Genomic DNA, 13,020 nt, shown 5'->3' on the forward strand with positions numbered 1-13,020 from the left:
CATCCATCCATCCATCCATCCATCCATCCACCAACCCATCCACCCACCCATCCATCCACCCATCCACCCACTCCCCCACCAGTCCATCCACCCACCCACCCAGCCTCCCAGCCACCCATCTTTCCATCCTTCTCTGTCTTTCTCTCTCTCAGGTTAAAGTGCCACAACAAATGCACCAAAGAAGCCCCACCCTGTCATCTCCTGATCATCCACAGAGGAGGTAAGTATTTAACACTTGGTGCCCTAGGGGTAGGGTGGCGCAGGGGCTCCTGCAGGCCCTCTGAGATAGCTGTCCCATCCAGGCCATTTCTGTGTACCTCTTAATCCCCCGATATTTGCCAATTTGTTCCTTTCTGATGCTCTTCTTCCTGCCATCTGTCCCCTTCATCCATTCCCTGTGCCTGTTCTCCCTGTTCCTTGCCCCGCTCCTGGTCTCTCTGATACTTTAGTCCCCAGATTTACCTCCCCCTTCCTAACTCTTCTTCTCTCATTCTTGTCTGCTCTCCTAATTTCCACTCTCCTCTCTTTCCCCGCTAATCTCACTGCTTTTCCTTCCCCCTTAAAAAGAGTGCTGGCTGAGTGTTTCCTCTCACATGCTCTCTAGACTGGGTCATTTGGCCCCGCAGAGGTGGGCATGGGAAGGGTCGGGCTTGGGTCTGTTGGTTTTGGGCCATCTGTGTTCTGTCCCCTGGGGCTCTGGGAGTGTCCTGGCCAACCTGTCCAAGCAGCGAGGTAACAGCTGCCCTTGGGAGAGCCGTGGCCAGCCTTGTATCTTGCACAAAAAGCAAGACCAATTTAGTGCGAAGGAAAGACTAGAAGGAAAGGCTTTTCCCTACCTGCCAGGGACTCAACTGGGGCAACCTTGTAGTCCAGCTTTCAAAATAGTTCCCCTGATTCTTGTCTCATGGGGGAGTTATCTCTGGCTTCTGTTATCTACGTTACAATTCATTCACCAGGGGACTCTCTGGGCCTGTGCTGTTCAATACAGTAGCTGCTAACCACACCTGGCTATTTAGATTTAGATTAATTTAAATGAAATAAAAATAAAAATTCCATTATTCTGTCACACCAGCCACGTTTTAAGGGCTCAGTAGCCACAGGTGGTGGCTACCATATTGGATAGTGCAGACAACCAACACTTTCATCATCACAGAAAGTTCTGTTGGATATCACTGGTTCTGACCTCTGCTATTCAATGTACAGGAGACCTACTGAATCAAAATCTGCATTTTTAACTGAATCTGTGGGCAGTTCCTCTGCCCCTTAAGAGGCAAGACTCTAGGGTACAGGTTGCAAACTCAGGTCCCTTCCAGGGCCAAACCAGGATCCTAAATAAGAGAAGGTGGCCAGGTGGGGCCATGCAAAGTGGAAGGGGAGCCCAGGCACCATCTAGAGAGGACAGCCACTCCAGCAATGATAGAAACAACATGGACCTGAATTTTTCCTCATGTTTCAAAGAAAAGCCCACATAGTTGTATTATTTTCAGACATTAGCGACTTACTACAGTTTTAAAATTCTTGCTGGCCAATTCCCTGCCCTCCCACCCTCCCATCTATAGGTTGGCTGGAGCCTTGGAGCCGATGTTGAGGTACACAACCTGCCGATGTGAGACGGAGTCCCTCCTTGTCCCTGCTATGCCCCTCCCAGCTCCCCTGGCCTTGGTCAATGCACGCTCCAGGGAATCTGCCCCGATTTAGAATGAGCCCAAGGGAAACTCAAAGAAGGAAGCAAATTGCTGCCGAAAGCCTTGGGATGTGTTCCAAAGCCATTGGGCCGTTGGTTTTCGATGATCTTTGCATTGCCTACCTCCACGAGGGGAGGAAATTGCACGGGAAGGAAAAGTCTTCAGCCCTCCTGCCCCTTCCCACCCATCCTTAATTAAGAACCATCTGTTCCTTGCACAACTGTATATGCTCAGTGAGGCTATTTTTTAAAGCTGAATTCTCACAGCTCTTGACCCTTTGTCTTGCTTGGGTCAGCTTCACTGGGGAAACCACCTCCTAGTGGTCTTTGCCGGAGTCCAACTCCCATGCGGAGACCAGAACCAGCCAGCTGCAAGGTGACCCGCTTCCAGAAGCTGACACCTGAAGAAAGGCTCCCTACGTGCTGCCTTCATGGCCGTGCCCCCTTTGCTCAGAGGCAGCAGGTGCCCGTACATGCAAAGCCAGTGGAACTTGCCAGAAGTCCTCCAGCGTCTTGCTTTCCCCCCATCCCCCACCCTTGTTGGTAGGAAGTTTAAAATATAGTTGGTTTCCATGGAGATGGCAGCTCAGGCTAAGCAGAAAAATTAAATTCCTGGGTCAGTCCAAAGCTTTAACTTCTCCACCAACACTGCCCCCCCCCCCCCGCAACACAAAACAGCTAACAAGTCACACTGCCAGGCATCAGATTTGAATTTGAGCTCCTCAATTTGCCCCTCCCTGTGGTCCCTATAAGAAGTGATAATGCGAGAGGGGTGACGGGAAGAGAAGCTTGGATGACATCGTTTGGATTTATTTAGCATCAGCTGTGTGCCCAGCTTTTTGTGCGGCTTCAGGGAGGACATTGAGGGGAGGTCTGCAGATACTAAGCCTTCCTTTCAGGGATCCCTGTGGCCTTGTTTAGGACAAACGTGTTTTGACACGCAGCAGGCTGCCCGGGCCTGAGAAATCCCACAAATGACGAAAGAGGATCCCAACACAAAGGTTAGATGGAGGCAAGGACAGGTGGTCATTCTGAGCTTATCCATTGATTGTAGATCTTAAGGAATCAGGAACCTCTTGTATTTCACAGGAGGGTCAATTCTGAAATGATGCCCCCGTGAAACAATTATGGTATCGAAAACAAATGGATAGCTTCGGCTTCATTATCAAGATGTACAGCTGTCAAGTCATTTCTTAACACCATAAACATTCTAGAAAGCACAAAGGACACCTGATCTTAACGCCATGACCTGACAACTATCGTTTTTGGAGGATTCCCTTCCCATCCTGGGGGCAGGCCTTCGAGATGGGGTCTGAGCTAGGCTTTCCTGGCAGAACGGTTTAACACGAAGCGGTACTTAAACTCCCAAATTGCTGTTTTTACCCCTACGGATCCAGCAAGGTTGGTCCGGACAGAGTCCGTCCCGTGTGACATCAACAACCCTCTACGAAAGCCACCCCGGTATTCGGACCTGCACATCAGCCAGACGCTCCCCAAAACCAACAAGATCAGCAAGGTGAGGGCGGGGTCCTGCTGGGTCGGGGTCTGCTGGGGCTGCCGCTGCCTGGGAGGGGCGGGGAGGGGGGCTTGAGCAAATTGCTCTGGAAACCCTCACCTCCCAGCCCACCTGGGCTCTCCTCGCTCCATGTGGTTTGTGTAAGGAAAGCTTAGGGGGCATCCAGCCCTCCGTGGAGAGTGAGTGTGCCAGAAATCTGTCTCAATTTAGAGAGAGGGCACACGGAAATGAGAATGAATGAATGTGTCGAGGAGGGAGCAGTAGGGATTGCGGGAGAGTCTAAGCAGGATTCCTGAGTGATCCAGACCCAGCTCCCTTTGCTCTGTGAGATGTTTTGCCAACCTGCCGGGATTAACCTTGCAGATGGCTGGGTTGACATATCTGTTGAATCGGACCACCAAGGGACGGAAGACTGTTTTTTGAGCTCCTGCTAGAGACTAGATAGATGGATATGTGGGGGGTGGGGGGGGGGGGAGGCAAGCTCTGAGCCTCAGCCAGTTTGATTGACTTCTGGCTGGTCCTCAGATGGTCAGCCTCTCTATGCACCTGTCCACTGTGGCATGGAAATTTCCAGCGTGATTTCCATGTGTTTGGTCTGTTGGTTGGACTGCACCAGAACCTTCCCAGGGACACTTGCAGCCTTATGGTGGGAGGCAAAGCCTGCACGTGCCAACAGGTGATTTCTCAAACTCCCCAGTGCTTCTGTGCACCGTGTTGAAGGTGGGTAAAGTGCAAATCAATCCAAGCGTGTGGGAAGTCACCACCTGTGTTCAGGACCCAGATGAGCGTCACGATGGCTCGGTGACCTCTCACTGGCAAGGCTCTGTCTAGCTTCTCTGCATAAGGCTGGAGAGAGTATTGCTTCTCCCCAGTCCATCCTCCAGACAGCACCCAGAGTGATTCCTAATGAATGCAATTTGAATCCTGTCCCCCTCTGCCTCAAAACCACCCAGTGGCTCTTTACTGCATTGAGAAAACAAATCAAGCCCCTTCTGCAGCCTGCAAGACCGTGCCTAATTTGGTCCCTCGCTCCGTCTCTGACCTCCCCTTGTACGTCTCCCCACCAAAGCCCATATGTTCTTTCTCTCACACACTATCACCCACCGTTTTTACTACTAGCTCTCAGCCATTCACCATCTGGCTCCTTGTGGCGTCATCTAAGCAGTTGAGAGCTTGGCCTCTGAAGGCAGGCGAACCTTGCAGTCAGCCCTGGCTTCTCCCACTTACTAGCGGTGAGCCTCAGGGCAGGCCACTAATTTCTCTTGGCCTCAGTTTTCCTGTATATGAAATGGGTACGTTCCAGTTATCTACTGCTGCACAGCAAAGCCCCTCAAACTTAGTGGAGCACGACAGCCTTTTAATTATGTTCCTGGAAACTGTGGGGACTGAACTGGGAAACCTTACACAGCTGGGGGCTGGAATCTTCTAGAGCAGAGATTGGCACACCATGGCTCACAGGCCAAACCAGCCCAGCACCTGCACCTGTTTTTGTGAATAAAGTTATATTGGCATGAGCCACACCCATATTGTCCACAGCTGCTTTCACACTATGATTGAGAATTGAGTGGTTCCAACGGGAACCACATGGCTCACAAAGCCTAAAATATTTGCTATTTGGCCATGTTAAGAAAAAGCATGCCAGCCTCTGAGCTAGAGTCGTCATCAGTCACCTGTCTAGTGTCTGCCTGTGGTGCATCAGAGACCGGGTTCAGCGGAGACCCAGCGGAAGCATCTACATGCGGACTTGCCTTATGGTTTGGGCTTCTTCACAATATGGCGGCTTCAGGGTGCTCGGGCTTCTCACCTGGCAGCTCAGGGCTTGACGAGCAACTGAGCAACAAGGCAGAAGTTGCCTGGGCTTTTGTAACTTAGCATTACCTTGGTGTGTTGTCTTGACTTGTCACTAGCCAAGGATCGGTAGTATCAGTTCTGCTCTGTCATACTGACGGGGGCTGTCGCGTTCCTGCTCAGATTCAAGGGGAAGAGGCGTAGAAACCACCTGCCGATGGGAGGAGTCCCAAGGAATTTGAGGCCACGTTTTAAAATGTCCACGGTGGCTATAATAAGAGCACCAGCCTCAGAGAGTTGTCTTGGGGATGAAATGAAGTAATCCACATACAAGCATCTAGTACGGTTCATGGCACATGTTAAGCATCCAGAAAATTCTAGATACTGTTTTCAGCTTAAATCTTGGGTTTCCAATCCAGATCTTAGGTCGGGTCCACTTTTTCTTTGTTATTTGCATAAGATACGTATAGGTCTCTAGAAGAAGGGATCCCCACCTCTGGGGGTGCTTAGGAGGCTCAAATGGTACGGTTCCTAAGAAGTAACTGTGCATGTCTAGAGAACCCATCCTTTTCTTTGTGACATCTTAGGGGGCGAGCTGCTCAGAGCATCTCGAGACCTTCCTCTCTGGCTTTGCCAGCATACTGAGCCTCTTGATCAGATGGGACAGAAACACGGGTCAGCTAGATCAGTGACTGTGACATTGTTCTGCTTGTCTGCCAGCGGGAGAATTTGATAAGAGAAATAAATTAACCTCTATTTAGAAAGCAGCTTTGACTTGAAGGTGGACAGGATCTATCACAGGGCCGGGTTATTTTTTCCTCTCTTTCTCTTCTCACTGGCTTCACACAGATTCTTTTTGTCAGGCAATGATGTGGTTAGTGCAATAGATTTCTGAGCCAATTTGGTCTGAAGGCTTCCTTTTCATTGCTCTGTCTCCTCTCCTGTCTGGCTCAGTCAATCCAAGTTCACAAAAGCCCAGCTTTTTCTCCCGACGTAATGGTTAGTTAGAGTGTGCGTTTTGGAGTCAGAAGGCCCAGCCTTCGAACTTCGTTCCTTCACTGACTGTGTGGTCATAGCAAGCTCTCTCTACCTTGGTTCCTTCCCCTCCTCCCCCATTAAAGGGGCAGCACAATAGCAGCTATGACTGGGACTGTGGAAAGGAGTAGATTCAGTGATAGGCGTCAAGGATTTAGTCTGACCCTGGATGGTCAGGGCAGGGAATGGCTTGATGGGGGAAAGAGGAACGGAAGGAGGAAGAGGAGGCAGAAAGAGGAAGAGGGAGGAGGGGGAGGGGGAGGAGGCAGAGGAGAAGAAGAAACGGCAGTATCTGCCAGCTCCTTGGGGGACCAGGCTATAGCCTTTGTCCCTCCAGGTCAAGGCATCAGAACCCCATCTGCAGTGGTGTCCAAGGCTGAAGATGCACCTGCTGTAGTGACTCTATTCAAAATGGCTGCGTGCCGGCTTGCCCTTTCCAGTTGGCCTTGCACTCGGGCCAGCTCCATGGACCTCCAGCAGGACCGTGGATCACTGTCCTGTTCTTCCATCATGATTGTGACTCAGCTGCTCTTCTTGGGTCTGCTCCAGTCTGTTACTGCTGACTGGTCTCATCCTCTACCTTCCCCTCTTCTCCATGTCATTGCTTCTGCCTCCATGTATTTCTCATAACCTTGGCTTCTTTGTTTTCTGGCCTGTCGTGGCTCTTCTGTTCTCTTTGAACCTCATCTCGTCTCTGCCTGTGCGCCTGATGCTGTTGGCCAGCTCATCTTTTCATTCCATATCATGGTCCTGGGCCAGCTGCCATCTTGTTTGGACCTGTGGTCCTGTGTTGGGGGTGGGCCGTGGAGGTCACAAGACAAGTGTGGTTGTTTAGGACTGTCTGTTCACCACAGTCTATTGGGTTGGAGGGTAGCGACAGTTTCCTTAGGAAAAGTCCATGAGAGAGGCAGTTACCGTCACCACCATGTCCAGATCAGTGCTCAACTGGGTGGAATGGAATGGGAACATGGGAGATAAGCATGCTTTTGTTCAATTCCCAGAGTCAGATGTGAGTTTCTTGTGACTTGGGACAACCTTGTGCTTCTGCTGCTGGGCTGGGGGTAAGGACCCAGGCCACTAACTCTCTGTATGACACCAGTAAGTCACTCCCCCTCTCCGAGTCCCAGTGTCCCCATCTACAGAATAAGGATTTGGACTGGGAGGTCTCTGAAGGATGCTTCTGTATCTTAGCTGTGCTCTGAAAGAGGAATTATGCCACTAGCCCTTCCTGGAATGATCTGATTTGAGTTTGAGTTTCCCTCGATGGAATGCAACCTCCCGTGGCTGGTCCCATTGGGCCATAGATCTCGGTCTGACCCAAAGAAGGAATTTCCCCTCCTGTTGTAGCAATTTGGCCAAGGAATGTGGGCACCATATGCAGCTGTCTCTTGAGATGATTCTGTTTATTCACATCAGCCCTGAGCTACAGAGATGAGAAAGATCTAAATCCTTCCCTCAAGGAGGTAGAGATAATTCCTTGCTCCATAAATGCAATTCCTCATTCCAATCCTCCTTCTTTTCTGTTAATTCACTCATTCATATAACACTTATTACTACCTCTTATGTTTTTGTTTCTGTGCTAAGTTCTGCAGATTCCAAGATGAATAAGACACCGTCTAGTAGGAAGAGATATACCTTTCCCTCCCTCTCTCCTTCTCTCCATACCTCCAAGTCTCCCTCCCTTCATTTCTTTCTTGTTTTCCTTCATCTAGCACCCATCTATTTAAGGACCACACTGTGGCTGGGAATATGGAGCTCCCAGCCTAGAGGGCAAAACAGACAAGTGGGCTGAGAAGCGACTGGGTAGAAGCAGCTGAAGCCGAGTGAGTGGGAAGAGCCAGCACCAGGAGTGAATGATGTGCTTGACCTGGTGGAGCAGGGGGTCAGGGGAACTTCCCAGAGGAGGGGAGCTGTGAACTGTGTTTTCTAGGCAGACTAGGGATGGACAGATATTCCAAGTGAAAATAACAGCATGTTCCAAGCCTTGAAGATGTGAAGTGGCCTGGTTGGTGTTGGGGACTGTGAGCCCCCTCATCCAGCAATAATGTAGCACCCCTGCCTGATGAGGTAGGGTCAGTGGAAGCCTAGTGGAGAGTCAGAACTTTTACCACCACCCAAATAATGAGGCTACTCTGTTGTGCTTGGTGTCAGTGAAGGCTACATGGGGAATGGTAATAGTACCTCTTAGTAGAAATAGTACCTCTCCCAGAAAGTGCGTGTCAGTGGAGGCCTATGAAGGGGCTGGAATTCCCACCCCACCCAGCAACAATTAGGAGCCCCTCCTGTCCTCCGGTGCCGACAGAGGCAGAGGGCCTAGGCATCTGGCCCTACCTGGGAATAACAAGACAGCACATGCCCTCTTCCCTGCTAGGGCAGGATCACGGGAAGCCAGCTAAAGCCAAAGGTTTAAGTAAGACCCAGAGTCTCACAACTTAATACCCAGATGTCCAGGCTTCAGTGAAAAATCACTTGTCACACCAAGAGCCAGAAAGATCTCAAACTGAATGAAAAAAGACAACCCATAGATGCCAACACTGAGACAAGCGAGATTTCAGAATTATCTGACAGAGATTGTTAGAGCAGTCATAAAACTATTTCAGCAAGCAATTACAAACACTCTTGAAACACACGAAAAAGGTAGGAAATCACTGCAAAGAAATACAAAGTCTCAGCAAATGAATAGAAGATATAAAGAGGAACCATATGAAAATTTCAGAACATATAACTCGGAAATGCAATAATTAAAAGTAAAAACTCAGTGGGGAGACTCAGTGACAGAATGGAGGGACAGAGGAAGGAATATGTGAGCTTGAAGATACAACAGTATAAATTACACGGTCTGGATAACAGAAAGACAGTTGACTAAAAAAAAAAAATGAGTAGGGCCTCAGGGACCCTTGGGACAATAATAAAAGGTCCAACATTGGTGTCATCAGAGTGCTGAAGGAAAGAATAAAGAGGGTAGGGCTGAAAAAATTCTCCCAAGAAATAATGGGCAAAAACTTCTCAAAATGGGCAAAAGACATAAACCCCTGTTCCCGTTTTTCTGATTTAGAAGCTGATACGCATACCATGTTCATGGATTGGAAGATGCAACATAGTTAGGATGTCAGTTCTCCTCAAAATTGATGCCCAGTTCCTATCAAAATCCCAGCAAAATATTTTTTTTGTAGATGAAGACAAAATTATTCTAAATGTTATATGAAAAGGCAAAGGAACTTGAATAACTAAAAACAGTTTTGAAAAAGAATAACGTGGGAGGAATCAGTCTGCCCAAATTCAAAGCTTATTATATAGCTAACAGTAATCAAGACCAAAGAGGATATACAGATGGCAAGTAAACACATGAAAAGATGTTCAATATCATTAGCCATTAAAATGCAAATTAAAACTACTGTGAAATGTCACTGTACTATCAGAATGGCTAAAATAAAAAATAGTGACAATACCAAACATTGGCTCGGATGCAGAGAAAATCAGTCACTCATACATTGTTGGTGTAAAATAGTGTACCCATTCTGGAGAATGGTTTTCGCATCTTCTGTAAAAACTAAACATGACTGGGGTGCCTGGGTGGCTTAGTCAGTTGGGCAGTCAACTTCGGCTCAGGTCGTGATCTCGCAGTTCATGAGTTCAAGCCTCCTGTCGGGCTCTGTGCTGACAGCTTGGAGCCTGGAGCCTGTTTCGGATTCTGCGTCTCCTCTTCTCTGCCTCTCCCCCCACTCACTCTCTGTCTCTCTCTCAGAAATACATAAACATTAAAATATAAAAATACAAAAATACAAAACTGAAACTAAGCATAGCAGTTAATGTGCTGTCAAGAAATTGCACTCCTGGGCATTTATCCCAGAGAAATAAACATTTGTTCATACAAAACCTATAGCTGAATGTTCATAGAAGCTTTATCCACAGTAGCCACAGAGGGGAAACAACCCAGCTGTCCCTCAATGGGCGAATGGTCACACACACTGTGGTACATCCATGTGATGAAATACTACTCAGCCATCAAAAGGAACAAACTATTGATATATTCAACAACTTGGATGCATCTCCAGATAGTTTTTCTGAGTGGGGAAAAAAAAGCGCCAATCCAAAAAGGTTCCATACTGGATGATTCCAGGCACAGGGCATTCTTGAAATGACAAAATTCTAGAAATGGGGAACAGATTAGTGGTGCCATGGGTTACAGATGGGAGGGAGGCATGTGAGGAGACAGAGAAGGAAGTGGGGTGGCTATAAAAGCACAACATGAGGGGTCCCTGGGGTGGTGGAAATGTTCTGTATGTGGACTGTATCTGCTCGCCATCTGTGTTGTGATATTGTGCTATCATTTTGCAAGATGCAAACATCAGAGAAAGCTGGTGAAGTCTGCATGAGATCTCCGTTACTTCTTTTTTTGAAAAACAATTTTTTTTAAATTTTTTTTCAACGTTTTATTTATTTTTGGGACAGAGAGAGACAGAGCGTGAACGGGGGAGGGGCAGAGAGAGAGGGAGACGCAGAATCGGAAACAGGCTCCAGGCTCTGAGCCATCAACCCAGAGCCTGACGCGGGGCTCGAACTCACGGACCGCGAGATCATGACCTGGCTGAAGTCGGACGCTTAACCGACTGTGCCACCCAGGCGCCCCAACAATTTATTTATTTTTGAGGGAGACAGAATGCAAGTGGGGGAGAGGCAGAGAGAGGGAGACACAGAATCCAAAGCAGATTCCAGGCTCTGAGCTGTCAGCACAGAGACTGATGCGGGACTCAAACTCACAAACCCCAAGATGAGGACCTGAACTGAAGTTGGACGCTCAACTGACTGAGCCACCCAGGCACCCCAGATCTCTACTACTTCTTAAAACTGCGTATGGGGGCACCTGAGTGGCTCAGTCAAGCGTCCAACTCTTGGTTTTGGCTCAGGTCATGATCTCACGGTTCATGAGATCGAGCCCCACGTTGGGCTCTGTGCTGACAGTGCAGAGGTGGCTTGGGATTCTCTCTCTACCCACCCACCCCCAAGAAATAAACTTTAAAGAAACTGCATGTGAATCCACAATTATCCCAAATAAAAAGCTCAATTGCAAATTATGTCGTCAACATAATCACAACCATTGGTTGACGACAAAGTGCCTCAGCCCAGTGGGAGGGGTGTAGGTACATTCATAACCTCATTGAAACTTCACAGCGGACCCAGCAGGTGGGTGTTCTTACCCCGTGTGAGGGACAAGGAGAGACCGAAATTCCCAGAAGTGAAGTCACTTACTTGGAGGCAGGGGGAGTGAGTGGGCTCTGGGAGGGTGACATCACAGCATAGGCACCCATTGGGCATCTGATGGAGAATGCCCGTTTCCTGTCCCCCTTCTTGCCCTCCTATGCTGGTTGGTGTTTCTCACACTGACTCTGGAGTTTGGCAGGTAAACGTACCTGTTGTAAAATAACCAGGTCCTACAAAACCATCCCCAGGCACCCGGAACCAGTCAGAGTGATGGACCTCTGAGTAATAGAGGGACCAAGTGACCACTGTCTTGTGAGTGGACAGATTAAAGTTCCAGCGATGCTGGGATTGAGAGGCAGGAATCCCTTTTATATGATGTTGAGGTTTGCTGGCATTATTCCCACTTTACAGGAGGCGAAACTGAGGGATGGAGAGGTTAAGCGTTTCGTCCAGAATGTATGGGGAAGGGGTGGCTATGGGATTTGAATCTGGGTTTGCCTGACTCGGGCTCCTGCTGGTTTTAGTTTCCTGGGGCTGCCTTAACAAATGACCACAAACTGGGCAGCTTAAACAACAGGCCTTTTTTCCCCTCGCAGTTCTGGAGGCCAGAAGTCCGAAATCAAGGTGTTAGTGTGGGATTGGTTCCTTTTCGAGGCTCTGAGCGAGGATCCATTCCATGCCTCTTCCCTAACCTCTGGTGGCTCTGGCAATCCTAAGTGTTCCTTGGCTTATAGATGCGACAATCCAGTCTCTATCTCTGTCTTCATGGGGTCTTTTCCTCTGTGTGTGTGTCTCATTTTCCATTTCTTATAAGGGCACCTGGAATGGGATTCAGGACCCACCTGAATCCAGAGTGATCTCCTCTTGAGATCTGTACCTTAATGACATCTGCAAAGACCTTTTTCCAGATAGGCTCACTTTCTGAGTTTCCCAGGGGGCAGGTCTTTTGAGGGACACCATTCAAGCCACTACCCTGCTCCCGATCCCACCGCCACCAGGGCCCTTCTGAGGGTGCACGCGGGGGTTCCGTCTTCGGGTTTGCTTAGAGCAGGTTCGGGGCCCAGCAGAGGCCACGCCGGCTCCGCCTGACACGTGAGGGAAGATGCTTTCGCGTTCTCTCTGGAGCGGCCAGGCTGTCGATTCTTTAATAAACACTTGGGAGGAGAGGTGTTAGGATGGAAAGAGCACTCTGGGCACCTCGGCGTGGGACTTTCCAAAATCAAAAAGGCACAGGGAGCTTGGCTGTCGCCTCCGTGGCTTTCATTATGTGGTAACCTTTCAGTCCGGAGTCCAAACAGCGGACAGGAAATTGATGCCAGAAACTGTTCCTTCCACAGCTGGATGCAACCCAGCTTGCAGGTGGGGATGATGAAGCAGGTGGGACTTTGGAAGGTTCTGGTGGCTGAGGAAAGGGGGGGACTAAGGATGCCGGGGTGGGGTTCCTTCCTGCTTGCTCACTCTCACTCACATGTCTCTGCATCTGTGCCTGCCCCTGTCCCCTGCCCTGTTTTCTTTCCGCAGGACCACATCCCTGTCCCTTACCAGCCGGACTCGAGCAGCAACCCCTCATCCACGACGTCCTCCACGCCCTCCTCACCAGCACCCCCCCTGCCTCCCAGTGCCACGCCGCCTTCTCCCCTGCACCCTTCCCCACAGTGCACAAGGCAAAAGAACTTCAACCTGCCAGGTACCTTTGCACTTGGGGAGTCGCGGGGGCCGCAGGAGGGGGAGGTTGGGTTCGAACCAGAGCCGTGTCCAGCCGGTCCACGCTTAAAGGCGATGGGTTGAAGAGATG

General features: G+C 49.4%; 1 protein-coding gene across 3 annotated transcripts in view; it reads left to right on the top strand.

The window, feature by feature from the left end:
* KSR2 (kinase suppressor of ras 2) overlaps nt 1–13,020 on the top strand; it is a 436,616-nt gene that overhangs the window by 341,852 nt on the left and 81,744 nt on the right. For 2 of the 3 annotated variants that reach the window (XM_040443767.1, XM_040443768.1), the window contains exons 8-10: nt 153–220; nt 3,076–3,200; nt 12,747–12,912. In XM_040443767.1, coding sequence (XP_040299701.1) covers nt 153–220; nt 3,076–3,200; nt 12,747–12,912 — 359 coding nt within the window. The remainder of the gene's footprint in view (nt 1–152; nt 221–3,075; nt 3,201–12,746; nt 12,913–13,020) is intronic. The other variant, XM_040443769.1, reaches the window with a different exon arrangement.

Source organism: Herpailurus yagouaroundi, unplaced genomic scaffold (genome assembly GCF_014898765.1).
Source record: "Herpailurus yagouaroundi ecotype Mexico unplaced genomic scaffold, PumYag 191, whole genome shotgun sequence".
Lineage (NCBI taxonomy): Eukaryota > Metazoa > Chordata > Mammalia > Carnivora > Felidae > Herpailurus > Herpailurus yagouaroundi.